The sequence below is a fragment of the Typopeltis vanoorti genome, chromosome 17 (assembly GCF_054136105.1).
Source record: "Typopeltis vanoorti isolate ZY-2024b chromosome 17, IOZ_Tvanoo_1.0, whole genome shotgun sequence".
In the NCBI taxonomy this organism is placed as follows: Eukaryota; Metazoa; Arthropoda; class Arachnida; order Uropygi; family Thelyphonidae; genus Typopeltis; species Typopeltis vanoorti.
Window position 1 is genome coordinate 76882544 of NC_143565.1, and position 18172 is coordinate 76900715.

At 34.7% G+C, this 18172-nt stretch overlaps 1 protein-coding gene across 2 annotated transcripts in view; it reads left to right on the forward strand.

The window, feature by feature from the left end:
- Positions 1–18172, forward strand: part of pAbp (poly(A) binding protein) — an 81274-nt gene that overhangs the window by 14175 nt on the left and 48927 nt on the right. For both annotated transcript variants that reach the window (XM_090407527.1, XM_090407528.1), the window contains exon 3: positions 11729–11922. In XM_090407527.1, the coding sequence (XP_090263653.1) occupies positions 11729–11922 (194 nt within the window). The remainder of the gene's footprint in view (positions 1–11728; positions 11923–18172) is intronic.

Sequence of the window (18172 nt, forward strand, 5' to 3'; positions counted from 1 at the left end):
CAAAGGCCAAGAACCACAAATATAGCCTGCCAGGGGGGCACCACCAGGACTTTAGGAAAACGTTAGCTTCCTAGCTTCAGTTCTCATTTGCTGTTATATAGTACTTGTGTGCACGTGTCTTTGTATTAAGTTCCCAAGAAGATGGCAACGTGACGTTTGCCGAAATATCGGAAAGTATATATTAAAGTTTATTTAATTTATATTTCTAGTATACGCCGTCAATTCCTTAAATATCATGTTTAACCAACGTATAAGCCTCTCAACAAGAATGTAAAAAGAAAACGTAGGTTTCATGTATGTAGCATAGTGAAACATCAAATATGAGCCCTGGAGATAGAGCCTGTAAAGTTAGTTGGACATTTATTTGCATTAGTCAGCAAATAATTTTCCAGTCCTGGTACTTGTGACCTAGCTTACTATGAACAGACTGTAATATGTGTTGACATTTTTCTTGTAGAACATAGAAATATATGTTCAGAATCATTATGGCAAGTTGCGACTAGAAGACCATGCCTTTGACACACTTTCAGACAGGTTCAGATGAAAGAAAGCACGACTGCTACACAAAAATAATTACAAGTCAGCGTTTTTGGAATCAGCAACTGCTTTAAAACATTTTCAAAACTTTCTGTTATAAATTTACAAAAATGGGAGGGTCATTTTAAGATTCAGTTAATACTTGTTTCTTTATCTCTCTCATTCAATGATAGATGGCGCCAATTAGGACTAGTTATCCATTACAAAAACTTTCCACTATTATCTAACTGTTGCAGTTTGTGCTCTGAAGATGTTGGATATAGAATCTGCAAAATATCAACAAAAAAAAGTAAATATTTTTATTGCTAACATGGCCTTTCTACACTTTTTCTGGGGATGAAATATTTAACTGCCTATTTAAAATAGATATTTTGCTAATTTATTTTTAAAACTGTTCACATGACAGTTAAAACATTTCACTTTGGAAGCATTATACTGTACAATTTTAATGTAAAACAGTAGTACAGGTTTAGTTCAAAAATGCTACATAATATCAACTACCTGTAGATGTTTTTTGAAATGCTTCATAATGTATTTTCCTGTAGCATATAACAAGTAACATTTTCTTAATTGGGCATCTTTCCAGAACTTAAATTTTATTACTTTCTTTCTAGTTCAAGATATTTTGCCACTATTTTTGTCAAGTATTCATTCTTATTTAATAAGTTTCATTCTTATAATTGAAAATAATTATAAGAATGAAATTAATCTTGTTATCGCTTAAGTTGCATGCTATGTATAGAACTTAGCTGGTACATAATTGTTTCATAACCTGTTTATTATTTTAATTTATAATGTGTGATTCTTGAAAATGGGGTCAGGGGAACTGCAGCTCTAAGTATTGCAGATTAATTATGCATATGTGAAAAGACATGTTTTGTTTTCTGTAAATCAAAACTGCACTGTTGCAGAAACTATGCATTCTAATTACATTCTTAATTCATTTCTAACTACAGTTATAAAAAAACAAGACACAACTTTCTTTAGAAGAAACTGTAAACTTTAAAAGATGTATGTTCAGTTAATTTATTCATTAAGTAATGTTCTTCAAGAACAAAAGAAAATGTATTCACCTTAAGGGTAATTTAGTGAAAATTAAGAGAATGATTCTGGCATTTGTTTTTTCCAAGCTGACAATATTTACATGCAATAAATGATTGGATCATTTTCTATAACCATGGCTATTTTTTTTCCTAATCTGGAAAAAACTGGATGTTTGCCTTGTCTTGCCATTAACAAAAACAAGGATTTGGAAATATAAAAATGTATTGTATATGTTTAGTCTAATATCTATTTAAAATTAGTTATATTCCATATACTGTAATATTTAATGCTTAGTAGTGTTGTCTCAGATGCATTTATGAATGAGTTAACCTCCCAGCCGGCCAGGACGTCTATAGACATCCAGCTAAATCTGGATATGATTGTTACACCTATTGAATAACATGGATAAGAAGTGCAATTTGGTCTCACTATTTCATCCACATCAGCAGGTAGAGAGGTTAATCCAGTTAAGTGTTCTGCTGAGTGAAATATTATTCATATTTCTGGTAAGGGATTAGGCAGCTAATATAAAGAAAATGAAATTGATCTTGATCCTTCCTTCTTGGAGATAGGAAATGAATACTAGACATACAGAAATGTCTTGGGAAACTTTGAAGAAAAGAGTGAAGCTCTTTTCTTCAAATGATATGTGAAGCACATTTTTTGATAAGGATGATCAATACAATATTCAGTTTGATCCTGCTTTAACTAAATCATCACTTCCTATTTTAGATGGCATGTGTACTTGTCCTAAACTAGCATTAAGATATAGCTATCAACAGTGACATAGTTAGATTTTTTTTGTATTTTTTCCATGTGACAACATAAATGTGCACAAATTCATATGGACAGAAGACACGAGAAATAAGTCATTGACCAATATTATCCATAGCAATATCTTTGTGCTGTTTAGGACACTAGTATATAGGGGATTTTGTAATATGAGGGGGTGATTTGGTTTTAAGCAGGATGAAAATGAATATCATTTTGATGAGAAGAAAGTTTTTAAAATAAATGAATGTTTCTGATAGCAGTATCTCTGTGCTAATTCAGGATGTGTGTGTAAAGACTTGCAATCAAGTGTGGGTTCAGCCACTCCTGGAACAAATGTGCATGTGGAAATGATTATGCAATGTCGAATGCAGTTTTCACAAGTTTCAAATAAGAGTGGGTTAGTAATGACATTATGCTAAGGGTAATTGGGTTTGGGGTGGGGATGTTGAAATGCATGTACATGGATGCTAGAAGATCGTAAAGATGAGATCAGAAATGCAGTGGGGGGGGGGGAATGTCTGACACACACACCAGAGAGTAGTATATGGCAAAATGTAGAATGAAGGTGACTAGTAGTGCCAAAGCTCTGCAATAAGGCCACTACTCTTTAATTTGTATATAATGATTTAAGGAGTGGATATTCAACTATTTGCTGATGATACAAAACCGTGGGAGTACAATATTTGATAAAGGTGTTGTAGATTTCCTGCAGAATAACTTAAATAAATTGGCATTGTGGGTGAAGGATAATGTTGTCTATTTAGTGTTACAGACTGTCAAGTTATTCACTTCAGGTTAAAAGTACCATCTTGGTTGGCCAAGTCAGGGAAGAAATTCAAGTACCTTGGGTCGGTTGTCGAGAGGAATGGTGACCTGGATGAAGAAATGCAGCACCAAATAACATGCGGCTAGATGAACTGGAGGAAGATGAGCCTGGTCCTGTGCAACAAGAGAGTGAGTTGTAAGATGAAAGGAAAGCTGCATAAGATGGTGGTGAGGCCGGCAATGCTCCATGGCATGGAGATGTGGCCTGTAACAAAGGCACAGGAGAGGAAGATGGAGGTGGCTGAGATGCAGATGTTGAGATGGATGAGTGGTGTGACAAAGAAGGACAGGATAAGGAAATGACTACATCAGAGGGACGATCAAGGAGGGACTGATCGGTAAGAAGGTATAAGAAAGTAGGCTGAGGTGGTTCGGTCATGTAGAGAGAAGGAGTGAGGAGTATGTTGGTAAATGAGTGGAGCATGGCAGTGGAGGGAAGGAAGAAAAGAGGCAGACCCAAACTCAGATGGAAGGATAAGGTGGCATAGGATCTTAGGGAGAAAGGATGGAGCCGGGAAGATGCCCTGAACCGGAGAATCTGGAAGAAGACGATTAAAGATGGGAATGCCAACCCCGTCTAACATGGGATAAGGCATAGTGAAAGAAGAAGATTGGCGAAGTGGTTAGTACAATTGCTCTACAACCAACAGGCTGTGGGGTTTAAATTCTGCTGTGGGCATAGATGTTATTATTATTATTACCTAACACCTCCAGGGAGTCCAAAGACACACCGAGGAAGGGCACCTACTCTACAACTCTCAGTCTCCACCAAACGCAACTACCTTCATCTACACTAACGCCATCTACCGCCAACCACCATCACTAATATTTTCACAGACAATCAAACATCCATGCCCATGGCGGGATTCGACCCTGCAGCCTTTTGGCTGGAGAGCGGATACGCTAACCACTTGGCCAACCAGGCCAGCATGTTTGTGATTGTTTTTAGGTGGAAGATGAATATCATTGGCTGGTGTGGGACTACCGGCCCATTTATTGGAGGCCTGAAGTGGCTTGAAAAAGTTGTTTGTTCTCGAGAGCAGGGTTTCCAGCATATGTAAAAAAAAAATTTAAAATAAAAAAAATATATAAAATTGATAAAAATAGGAAAATGAAATCTTAGCCCACCCACGGTACAAAATGCACTATAGGTTTGCAAAACTTTTCATATGTGGGAGCAGCATAAAAAAAAAAACACCCTGCTGTGTATCACTTTGGTACTGGATTGTAGGAAAGGCCATGGAATTGGTAATGGTAGACAGAGTTGAAGTCTAGAGGGCATATTGCAAAAAAGCTCAAAAAATGACTTGAATGTTGAAAAACATGTTAAATAAAAATATGGAGGTTGTTTTCCCTCTTTATAAGACTATGATTTGGCTACATCTTGAATGCTGTGTGTGCAGATTTGGTCACCTTGGTTTCTTGGGGATCAGTAGCTGGAGAGGATCCAGAGAAGTTTTCCCAAGCTGATGAAAGGTCTGGAATGCTCTTTGTGAGCATAGGTTGAAGGTGTGGGTTGCAAAGTTTAGTTGATAGGTGGAAAAGAGGGGGACATGATAGAAACTTGGTAGAATGTTAGAAGTAAGAAGACATGGTAGAAGTTATTAAAGAGATTCTTTAAGATTTGACACAAGAAATTTTTTAATATGACAATGTGCTGGAGTACTAGGAGTTACCCTTGGAAATTGTGTATGAGTGTAGTTTATAAGGGTGTGTGGACTAGATTTTTTTGCTTGGAGGTAGTTGTAAGCATCCTAACTGTCAAGTTTAAGAAGTGGTAGGTATTATATGTATAGCGGTTAGCATGGATCTCCCATAATGAGTAAACCAAATATATAATTGGTAGCATAGCCAAGTGAAAAAACTTCCATCAACTTTTCTCTAATCCAGAGAATTTTAATAAAAAGGTGTGACACCTTTTGGCAACTAGTATATGGATATATGATATCCATTACTTCCATCTTAGTATGATACTAAGTCTGGGTGTGGCTCCCATTGATGAGACCTCAAGTCGAAACCGGTCTGGGTAGTGACCCTTTCCTTAATGCATAGCATTATACATCTCCACAAGGAGATGTGCTTTGCATTATGGGATACTAAAGCAAGTGATGAGAAGTTATATACCACGTGTTGCCCAAGTCCTGAAAATACTTCAGGCGCTAACTTTGTTTGCTTACACTTGGATAAAGGATTAAACCAAATATATAATTGATGAGTCTTCCAACTCCATGAAGACACCTATGTATTAGTAATTTAAAATAGGAAGGAGTGTTTAGTTTTAAGCAGGATGAAATTTGAATATTGTATTGACAAGAAAAGTAAGAAAGTTTAAAAGAATGAAAGAAGAATTGTTTTCAGATGTGAACTCTAGGCTAAAATATACAAATACTATTCAAAGGGGGGAGGGTAATGAAAGTGAAAACATGAACCAGTTGAACTCATCAACCTCTGAAGGAAACACTAATTCAGTAAGAATTAGGCAGAATCAAGAAGTTAGCAGCAGTTATGAAAAAGAAAGCATATCTAAAGATCTGCATATGTTATGAGAGAACACAAAGCAGTATGGAAAAGTAGTTAAAAATCATGATAAAAGGTCAGATAAACAGGTCAGGAAGATGCAAAATGTTCTTCAGACTATTGAAAACAATTTGAAATAGGGAAAAGAGTTATAAAATAATCATTTGAAAAAAGTTACATGAAAACTGAAGATAAATATTCTGAATGGATGTCTTAATATAATTACATCAAACTTAGGTATTAAAAGCTATCAAAAACCCTGAAATGTGGAAAGGCAGCTTGGATGAAGTGGATGATATTTGACTAGATGCTCACATATGGAGGTTCAAATTTTACAGTAGCTGCACTGCATAAGTCAGAAGGTCAGAATTAGGTCTTTTCCTGTCTGCTAGCATCTGTTAATTCCAGAATTAGAATTATTAGAATAGAGCTCTAATAATACTCCTCCCAATGGAAATTACAGAGTAATCTCCTTATTGAGTGTTCCTAGTAAAATTTGTGTAAGCATACTTGAAGATGCTAAGAAGAATTGGAGAACAAGCTGGGTGCAGGTCAGTTAGGGGTTGTCAGGATTTTCAACTGATCTCAACTACTTTACAAGTTGATCCCAAGATTTCTCTATTTCACAAGTAGCTGAAAAATCCTGTGAATGTTCTTATTAATACAAGAGACCTGGGGAATCGTCAGAGGCCACATCACTCGCACCATGTCATGCCTTCTCTTGAATTCATTCACACTATTTGCATTTCACTGCCTCCAAAAGTAAGCCATTTCAATTGTGCACTACTATGAGAGGAAAAATCTAGTGCTTGTCCCTTTCTTGACTGCATTCATTCTCAACTTCTATGGATGCACTCTTCTAGTCTTCTCCCCACACTCCATAAAATGAAAAATTCCACCTGCTGGTATTTTTTGTGATTCTTTCAAAAGTTTGTTGGTCTGTCATATTACTCCTTTTTTCTTGTCTGCTAGCATCTGCATCCCACATTCTCAGATTCTGCATTTTACAGTCCTGATATCTTCTTTAACACTCCTTTGCACACACACACTCTCTCTCTCTCTCCACTGTATCTACCTTGGAAATCAGAAAACTAGATCTGCACATAGTAGTCTATGAAAAGAGGCAATGAGTTCCTTATTTTTACATGTCAGTATTTGTTTCAGCATTTATTCTCTGAGTTGTATTTGCAGTTTTTGCTACATAACCCTTGAATGTTAACTTCCTATCGACTAAACCTCCAAGATCCCTAGCCTTGTTGGTTTCTGTTATAATAAGGATCTCTACTTAATTTTTGTAAATATGGCAAATGCATGTGACAGTGTAGAGAAAAGCTATTCAGATCATTACCACTATAATTGTAGTAAATGGAACATTGTAGTCATATTATGAAAAATTATCATTAAACCTGATATCAAAATCAACTATCAAACTTTATTTTATGCAGATGATGATGTTTCCTGAAAACCAGTGTGTGCAGGGTTCTTTAACTATATTGAATAATAGCTGTAACAAATTTGACAGGAAAATTAGCAAAATATTTCAGCTATTTAGGCATATTTTTTTTTTTTTTAGTGAAGATGAAAATATATAGTGGAATAAACAAATCTGGTTTGATAGGGAGTCAGCTGAATAAATTTGTATGGAATAAAAGATTAGTCATACAAGTTATGGGTCTGTATTAGAAACGACTAAACCTACACACGTAACCACATTAATAAGATTTTTAATAAGTAAATATTTTGTCCTAAGTATCATAGGACATCTTCAGTACAGTTAATTCAAATAGTACTAGGAATTACATACAGTTAGGGCACATGCTTACAATGGAATCCCTCTATGTGTGCAGTAGCATGTTATAGAATTAAATTAAAATATATCCAGGGGAAAAAAATTGCATTAAAATGAGATTAACATAAAATTATTTTATACAATTTAGGATGACAATTTCTCTGGAAAAGGAAATTTACAAGCAGTGGGCTCTCCCTTATCACCAAACTTAGCCACCCTCTTTCTAGAACACCTGAAAGAAAAAATTTTCACATTTAATCCTAAACCAAAAAATCTGGCTACGATACGTTGATGATGTCTGCTTTCTGGGGTCATTCTGAACAAGAACTACACTTTTCCTACATAAAATCAACCTTTTTCATCCATGTATCAAATTCACGCTAGAAAAAGAATTTCCACAGAGTATCTCCTTCCAGGATGTATAAATCCAAAGAAAAGGAAATGGTTCCATCTTCTGTCTATCGTAAGCAGACTTTTTCAGGACGCTACATTTGCAGTTCTTCTGCTCACCATCCATCTCAAAAATTTGGCATCATTAAATCATTAGTAACCAGAGCACACAGATTCTGCTCCTCCAAAGGTTCTTTAAACCAAGAATTGGAAATAATTAAAAATACAGCCATACAAAATGGATACAATCCGAAAACAATGCAAAAAATAATCAGTCACTTCCCCGCACATCAACCTAGACTAGAACAAACCTGTACCATTCCTATACCGAATGTCAAAGGCATCTCTGAATGTCTTTCAAAAATTATGAAGAAATACAAATTGGCCAAATCCACAATTGGTGTTACCTTCTCCTAAAGACAAATTCTCACCTCTTATGCTACCTGGTATGTATGAGGTCTCATGCTCCTGTAAATTGTCCTACTATGGACAGACAGATAGATCCATTAACAAACGCATTTCTGAACATCAAGACCATATCCATCTCATCAAACCACAGAAATCTGGCCTCGCACAACACAGAATTGAAAACCTAAACCATAGGATCCATTAGAAGAAAATCCAAACTTCTATATAGATCTTCATACATGAACGTTTATATAAAGAAAGTGCTGAAGCCTTACGTCACAGATGTAATTTGAACCGTAATGACGTTCTTACTATCCCTAAAGTCTGGGAAATTTTCATCTTAAATTGTGTGAAATAATTTTGTTATCTCATTTTAATGTAATTTTTTTTTTCTAGATATATTTTAATTTAATTCTATAACACGCTACTGCACACACATAGAGGGATTCATTGTAAGTATGTGCCCCCTAACTAATTCCTAGTATTGTTTGAATTAACTGTACTGAAGATGTCCTATGATACTAAGGACAAAATATTTACTTATTAAAAATCTTATTACGGTGGTTATGTGTGTAGGTTTAGTCCTGAATGCGCCACAGGTTTCATTATACAACAAAATGTATTAGAAATAAAGTTGAGCAAACTCAATAAGTCTTTGGACTTCTTGGAGGTTTCTTAATAATAATAATTTGCTTTCATCTATTTTGAGATTTAGCATATGCAGAAAAGGCCTGTCATGGTACAAATCTTGATATGAGGGTTGGATGGCAAGTGAATGTGTGCATACCTGTTAGAATTGTTTCAATGATGTGATCATTGTGAATGTTTAGATTACAGGACTAGACCTGATAATTCAATGTAATTGAACTATCTGGTCTAATCTTAGCCAGCTTGGTTGGCTCAATTCATAGCATACCCACTCTCCAACCAACTCATTGTGATTTTGAATCCTACTTTGGATTTTTGTGATTGTTTTTAAGTAGGAGATGAATTGGCTGAAGAAAGTTCCATGTTTGGTCACTAGATCAGGGTTTCTGAACAATGGACATTCCATTATAAGAATGCCAGATAACAAGAGTAGCTGATATTGTTCTGTTGGGAGGGGCAGGTATCAAAACATGTGGATAATGCTACTTGCTAAGTGAGAGAAGAAATGATAACCAAAAAATTCACAATTGATCATTAATGTGGATGAGATAAAATTTGGAGGGTAATTAGGATTATCTGGTATGTGAACAATTTGTGGGAAATCATTTGTAATAGCAGGTGTCTTATCAGATCTGTTGAATCTGATAAATATTTTTCTAATGTTTCTGTAGGTGATCAACTATAATACTACAGTTCTCTCTCTCTCTCTCTGTGTGTGTGGAAAGATGGAAATCTGTTTAAGTAAAATAAAGTTGGTAACAGTGATTTTGACAACAAAGAACAAAAGGTGATTCTGAATTGTACTCTGACAGTATATATAAATGCCACAAAAAGAAGTCACTCTGTAATTAAGAAACATACAGTGATTAAATCAAAACTTTGTTATGCAAAATAGGTGTGGTTTGTCAGATTGGAGATGGAAATCATTGGATTGGACCCTCATTCCTTTGAGTAGAAACAAAAATCATACAGTATCATTGAGTTGTTTTGTGTTTATCTGAAAACCTTCTGAAGCAATAGGTTTGTTCCAAATGAGATTGAAACAGTTCTAATGGCTGGTTAGTAAAATGCAATTTTAAAACTATTCTTGGACAGCAGAATTGTGGAGGTTTCTATGTGCCGATTGGAACAGATTGTGTGGCGAAAGATCTCAGAATTGCTACTTAATGCTAGGTATTACAAGCTTCTCATCTGATCTTTGTCAGTTGACTGAATCTAACCCACAGTGTATCAATATTATATTTGGCAATCTTGCACTATAAATAAACCTTGTTAACATAAGTACTAGATAAAGATATGATTTCTCTAAGAGCAATAATGCTTTGAGTAGTTTCCAGAAACTCCAGATGAAGTCAATCTCTGTTCATGGAAAATGTTGATATTTGATAACTTGTCATTTCAAAATGTCAAGGAGGTTATAATCTCTCTAGTTTCCAAGAAATCATGCTTTCTCTTCAGACATTACTTTAACCCTAAACAACTGTTAATTCTTCATAAATCCATTCAAGCATTATTGAATGCTAATCTTACATTCAGTTGGCTTTCCCAAGAGATATCTAAAATTTCTTGACAGCACTTTTAAGAGCAAATACTTGGACAACTACTACAGCTACTTGGACAGTCTGTCTACTTCATTTCTTGCTCCAAGGATATTGTTTCCTTTGCATGTGTTTTCTGCAAATAATTCAGCAATCACTGCACTTCAGCTCATGCCTGAATAGCTGCCTCTGATTTGGTTGGATGCTTGATAGATTTGGGGATATATATCAAAGATCCAGTTGAAGATGTGGACAGAGAAATTGGTTGTTGACTTAGAGCTGCTCTGCCTGTGTGAATTGCTTAAATATGAGGATAACAAATCAGCTTGCTCATGTTCTATGAGGAGATGGCATTGTTGACTGACATGATATCCAATATCAGTTTTCCATATATCTTGAGATTGACCTGAGTTTAGAAACTCAGCAGTATTAATAAAGATAAATTATTAAAGCATTAATTCAAGAAGAATTATGGAAATTTGCAGAATAATTTGTAGTTGAGGAAACATTCAAGATTGCCGAGTGTTACTTACAAAGTATATTTCAGTGGAGATATAATAGACTGGGCAGTTCTGCATAGATTCACTTTGTTACATGAGAGGTATCTGTTTTCTTTAAATACATAGTTATAACTAGTAAGATGTGTATCATGCTAAAAGTTATCCTTCTTGGGTTTAGCATTCCCCTCTTTCTCCTCTTTATTGATAAAGATGTAGTTGAGTAGAAAGCAACAGAATAAGTTCATAGAATTTGTGATTTGCTATAATTGTTAGATTGCCAAAAATCCACAAACCTAGTATCCCCCTGTGTCCCATAGTCGATGGCATAGATAGTCCAACGTATAAACTGGCCCAACAATTAGCCAAGCCAAGCCTTGGTTAATTGTTGTCAAATTTTTTCTATGGAATTTAACATTTTCTAGCAGGAGTTATTATATAGTAGTATGCTCTGATTACATACAATTTTTGTAAATGTTTCTCTGGTCTCCATTAGTTTTGACCGAATGTTATTAGTCGAAACACTAGCAAAATCTTAGTTGCAGTAACTAAAAAGGTGATCATTTGTCTTATCTCCCATCTCTCTCTCTCCATGGATGTGAAAGTCTTAAAACTACAAAGAGAAATCCATTTTGGTATATGAGGATCTGCATATTGTTTAAAGGTAAGATGTTATAAATTAAAAATGCTTCTGGTAATGATTGTTGAATTTTAATAAGGAACATTTATATAGTTAAACACTCCCCCCTCTTTTCTGTTAGCGGAACGTGCATTAGATACCATGAATTTTGACCTCATCAAAGGACGTCCCATTCGAATTATGTGGTCACAGAGAGATCCATCTCTTAGGAAATCTGGAGTTGGAAATGTTTTTATAAAAAATTTAGATAAAAGCATTGATAATAAAGCCATGTATGACACCTTCTCTGCATTTGGAAACATATTGTCATGTAAGGTAAGTATATATTTTGTAATATGATTTTAAATATTTTGTCATGTTGTACCATCATTTTTTATTTTGGTTTAACCAATAAGAATACAATTTGGTCGGCTAAATCCCAAATTGCCAGCCCATCCTCGTTCGTTCAGTATCAAAGTAGATACCCAACAGGGTGCACCACGAGAAGGTGAGGATTGGACATTAGGTCAGAAGCCCTGGTCGGTTCTCCACATTCCTTTAAAGGCTATGAGGAGGTCTCCTCTCAGTTATACAGCTTTGACCCTTAAGCACCCCGGTACAATAACTAGCATACAAAAATAAAATATCCTTCAAAAATTTAAATACGGTCATATATTATAAGAACAACATAAAGATTATAAGTAATATAAAAAACGAATGATGAATTTATAATAACTAAGCTAGTTAATTCTCAAGCCTTATCAGATGCTTTAATGTAGAGCAATTTGGTGTGAAAGATGGTGTATTAACTGATTATATTCAAAGTTTAACTGAAATAAGTTCAATTACAGAAGTTCAAAATTTTCACTAGCAGAGGACAGCATAAATCCCTTAATGCAAAAAACAAAAAGAAAGAGAATTGAGGAAGACCAAGATGTAGGTGGATTGATACGGTACTTAGATGATAGAAATATAAGATCTGATAATGTTGGAGTTTGATAAGTAACAGACTGATTTGGAGGAAAATTGTAGGTAGGAGGTTAGTAATGATGTAATTTTTTCATGTAGTACTGTCATATCCTGTACACCCCTTGAGGGTACATGGCAGGAATTTGATGATGATGATGATTTTAAATATGCTAGTTTTTTTTATTATAGACATTTCTTTTATTGTCATCATTAGATTTAATTTCAAAAGATTTTAGCTGTTTTGTTGAAATTTTATTTTATATTAATAATTTCTCCTTGATATCTTCAAGAGATGTACAGGATACTATCATACTCTGTAATCCATTTGTCCTTATTAGTTTCCTATCATAAATTTTCTTCCAAATCGATAATTTGTCAGGTTTACACATTGTTGGCATTATATTAATTGTATCATTTCACTAGGTTAGTTCCTTTTCTCTTGGTCTTTTACCTGCCATCCTATCATCAAACATGTATTCTGCTAGCTTTTCCCATTCTGTTGTTGTAAGTGACTAACATTAGATTGGCTTTTTTCTTGAATATTACTGTCAAGTTCCAGCCTGCTACCATATTTACTCGAATATAACTCACACCCCTGATTTTACTTTATGAAAAAAGAAATTAAAAATTTTCACATTTACCTTGCACACGAAAAAAGATTACATGTTCACATCAGGACAGTAGTAACTCGCTCGCTGTGGTAAACAATGCTCCCTCCCCAACAACTGCTATACTGCAGATACAAGAAAAACTTCTAGTTTTATTGTATCACTGAATAAGGTACAGGAACATTTGCATTCTGTGTTTGTCATATATTCATCAACAAATAATGCAATTAGAGACAACTGGGATAAATGGCACTAACTAAGGAGTCATGTCTCCTCCCACAGAAACTATACTGTATACTCAAGCAAAACTTTGTCATACTGCCAAACACAGTAACTAAAAACTATTGTCCAAATTTTAAATTGCATGAAATAGGTGTTTGTTCAATTGCATTTGAAATTTTCAATGTCATTAAGACAGATCGCAAAGGCTAACTTCAAATAAACTTCTAGTGCCGAATTGAACTAACATAATGTGCATGTGAGTGCCTGCCAGCCCGATGCAGAAGCAGCATACAAACAACCAGCAATAAAATTCAGTTGAAGGGTTGAAACTTTGTTAGGTGAGACCCTCCCCCCCCCCACGATGAGAGATCTCATTGAAACGATAAATAGACAAAACACCACACCAGTGTGAACATCTTAAAAACTATAAGAAATATTAGTAAATGTTGTTATGGTAGTTTCAGATATTTTGGAATTCAGTTGAAGAGAATCAGCATTTCAACTCAACAATTGTTGGCTTGCCTTTGTCATTGAGTGGTGTGATCTTTAATATCGCACCAATTTTCAAAATAACTTTGATAATTAAAATTTAAATGCATTCATTTTATAAATAATAGGAGCAGTTATAAATTATAACGAATACTGAGGTTTTAATTATAAACATCAGTTTAGTTTTTGCCTGATAAACTTTAGTTTCTGATAATCCTCGCATATATCTCACACCATGATTTTTAAACTTTAATTTTGGGGGTAAAAAGTGTGACTTATATTCGAATAAATTCGGTATCTTCAGTTTTAATATTGTTCTGCTATTGATGGAGTCTTAAATTGAGAAGTCAGTCAGTTATTCTTTACAATTTCTAATTTTCATATCTGTGGTGTTTAATATTTGCTTCTTATTTCTAAACAAAAGTTCGAAGAGAAAAAGCCTAAGATGGGAGGCTACTTAGTAGGTCACATGGATGAATAAATGCCTTAGAGATATATCAAGAACAACCGCTCCAAACTTTTCTGTGGCATTATCCCAAAGCAGACCTGTTGATTACAGTGATGAATTCATACTGGTGGTGGTTATCCATAAACCATTCCCATTTTTCTCCACATCATAATTTTCTAGTATGTAAAGTGAATTAAATTAAAGATCTCAAGTAATTATATTCTTAGTTTATTCTTTATCCAAGTGTAAACACAGTTTATTGCGTGAAGTATTTTCACGACCAAACTACTTGTATATAGAGGTTAATGACTTCACATTGATTTCCTTAGTATCCCATAATGCAAAGCATGCATCCTTTTGGGTGTGTATAATGTTAAGCTAAATGTTTGGCTAATTTGCCCATTTTTCCAAAGTGCTCACACAATATAATGGCAACACGCCTTCACACAAAAAAACTCAGCCCACTTTAAAGCCATTATAGAAAACCTCACATTCCAAGACATAGACATAATGGTCTGTTTTGATGTCTCCTCTTTATTCACTAATGTCCCACTCAAAAGATACTTCAGACCTCGTCCAAGCCATATTTCCTTCCGATATTTCAGCCCTGTTTCAGTTCACCATGAACTCAGGCTATTTTGTTTGCAAGGAAAATTCTACAGAGTGGACAGCCATGGGCTCTCCACTTTATCCACCCATGGCCAATTTCTACATGGAGACCGTTGAAGAAAAATCCTTACTGCCCTGCTATGTGGATGGTGTGTTCTCTATTTGGCCACATGGCCATAGATACACTCCACAGTAATATAAAAACCCTATATAACAATGCAAAATGATTCAGTTCTGATAACTGTTCCCTAACTACTGAATTTAACCATATCCTTGTCGCTTTCTTGGTCAGTAGCTACCCCCAAAAACAAAAAATATTAAAACCCCTGTAACTGCTACAACCCCCCCCCTCCTTCCTCTTCAGAGCAGAGATTACTCAAAATCTTTCGCCATTCCACATATCCAGGGCACATCTGAAAAATTGACAAAAATCGTAAGCAAATACGACCTTACAACCGCTTCCTGACCACAAGAATTTGCCATCTCTTATCTGCTCCACCAAAAACCAGCCACATCTCCTACCAGGAGTATACCAGATCCCTTGCAGTTGCAAACTGTTGTATTGTACTCTGGTCAGACAGTCAGAACAGGCAACATCAGAATATCTGAACACAAGGACTACATCTGGTTCCACCAATATAGCCACTCAGGACTTGCTGATCATGCTTTGCACCACAGGATATGCTGGAAAAAGGCCACTATTATACTGCAGCAAATATAAATATGAAGAACTTTTGAAACCTCAACAACTAGGGGGTTGTTGGTTATATATCTTCACACATCTTGACTTCTGTTGCCTTTCTTCAGCCTCATTTGTCCGGTGTCAGTGTCTACGTGCACATTTCATTCTTTCTTGTGATCCCTGATGATGACAATGTAAATATTGTTGAAATATAGGAAAGTGTTCATTAAAGTCTTTTATAATTAATATTTTCGTATACATTATTTCCTGAAAAATTAATAGTTAGGCTTATAAGTTAGTTACTCCTATTTACAAGAATTACTTGAACTCCACATGAATTAGACTTGTATCTGTGACTCAAATGCTAACAAAGGCCCAAGTTATGTTTGGTGGTTATATACAGCTAGAAATAATAAAAAATGATGAAATTGAACAAATGAATCATTACTACATTGGAAATCAGCATATCAAAATATCATTGATAAAAGAAGGACAATGCTTGTATGGAAAGCATTTGGAAAATTAGTCAGTTGACATAGCTATGAAACATGAACATTAAATGTAAAAGAAATTCAAGAACTAAGAACAAAACAATTTCGTATGAAAAGAAGTATGCTTGGTATCCCAAGACTGGATTACAAAATGAATACATGGATAAGAAATCAAAAATCAAACCAAAGTTTTGAAACATCTGAATTGCTAATGGACAGGATATATTGTTTGAAGACAAGATCAGTGGACAAAAGTAGTACTGGATTGGATTCCAACTACAAAACTTTCTCATCTGCTACACAAACATTCATGTTCTAAACATTGACAAAAATGATTTTAGAAACTGATGGATAACCACTGTCCATCTCAGGCTATTTGCCTATGCCAAATTGACCAAACATCTGCATAATTCCTTCTGTCACAAGGGATGATACTCTTACATTTGTGATATGACATTCAGTTTCAGAGAATCTAAATTCTTTGAAATCAGCTTTTTAGTCTTCTGGCTCAATTTTCTTGTCCCATTTCTTTTGTATATATTGTCATTCTCCTGAGTCTGATAATCACTTCTATCTCTTTAAAAGTTTTACTAGTTGTTTGATATCTTATCTAACTGCCTTTATAATGAGGTCATCCATCTTCCTTGAGAAGTTCTGTACACAGTTACTTTTGAATCTCTTTTTTAATTCCATTGATCATTATGGAAGATATGCCAGAATATTTGCTATCACTAAAAATCTTCTAGAAATTCAATTGTCTCCTTCCAAATAGGATTGATATTAAAGTCACCTCTCATGGTGATTCAGAGTATAACTAAGTTGCATACAGAACATGTCTTCAATTCTCTCATCCTTTCGCACTATATTGTTACTATGTGAAATGATCTTCATAGCTTCCATTATTGGAGATTATCCCACTCATTATCACTTTCTTTCCTGATCCGAACACTTGTTTTGACTGAATTATTCACGAAAAGGGCTGCTTTGCAGAATTTTGTCTTAAACCGTTTCAGTGGATTAAGACAACTCCACCTTTATACTCTAGCTTGCAACATCCAAAATTTGTAATATCAGAAAGTTTTTATGCATTTACCTAGTATGCAACAAGTTATTGAAATTTGCATTTTTCACTACATCTATTATAAAATATTTGCTATATAAAACTAATATTTGCCATGTAAAATTTTCATTAAAATTCTCATACATTTTACTTATTTTTTTTATATATATTTTTACAATAAAGTTATGTTTAATTGGCTGTTCAAGTTTTTCTGGTAGCAAATATTGAATACTGGCAACTGTTGTTTACAAACAAGGTGCTAGCTGTCATTTCTTAACTCTTACTTTTATTTAAAAAAATAGTTTTGGTCCATTTCAAAATTCAGATATAATTGCTAGTTTTGATGTCACTTCCTTATTTGTTAATGTACTACTCTTCACTAAAGTCTAATTTTTCTCCTGATATTTACCATAACAGCCAACACTCAATTCAATTCACGGTAGAATAAGAATCAAATAACTTTGCTTTTTCAAGACACATTAGTTCACTTCCTTTTCAGATTAGTCACTGTCTTTTTTCATTTATGGAAAGCCAACATACAACGAGCAGTCGCATCATCTATCCCATCAGTATGAAATTCTAAAAACACACAGACACAGAGGCTTTGTTCTAACGATGCAGTTCTCTCTCCACAGAATTCAACTATCTTTCTTGGCCAATGGCTACAGCTCCCACATAATAGTGAAATACTACATTCTCCCCACATCCCCCTCTCCAAACACACAAGAACAAAACACCACTAATCCTATTTCATATATCTGAGGTACATCTGAAACGATCCAAAGTATCAATAAAATATAAACTCAACACCACATTAAAACCATATGGCAGTTTTGACCTACTATCCTAAGGAGATAAACTGCATCCTCTAGCATATCTTGAAGTTCCTTGTGATTTCCTGAAACAGACAGGAAGATCTGTTAATCTGCCTGGAGAACATAAATGCATTCACTACCATTTGTATAGCATATCAAGACTGGATGACTCTTTGTACATCCCTTCACCCAG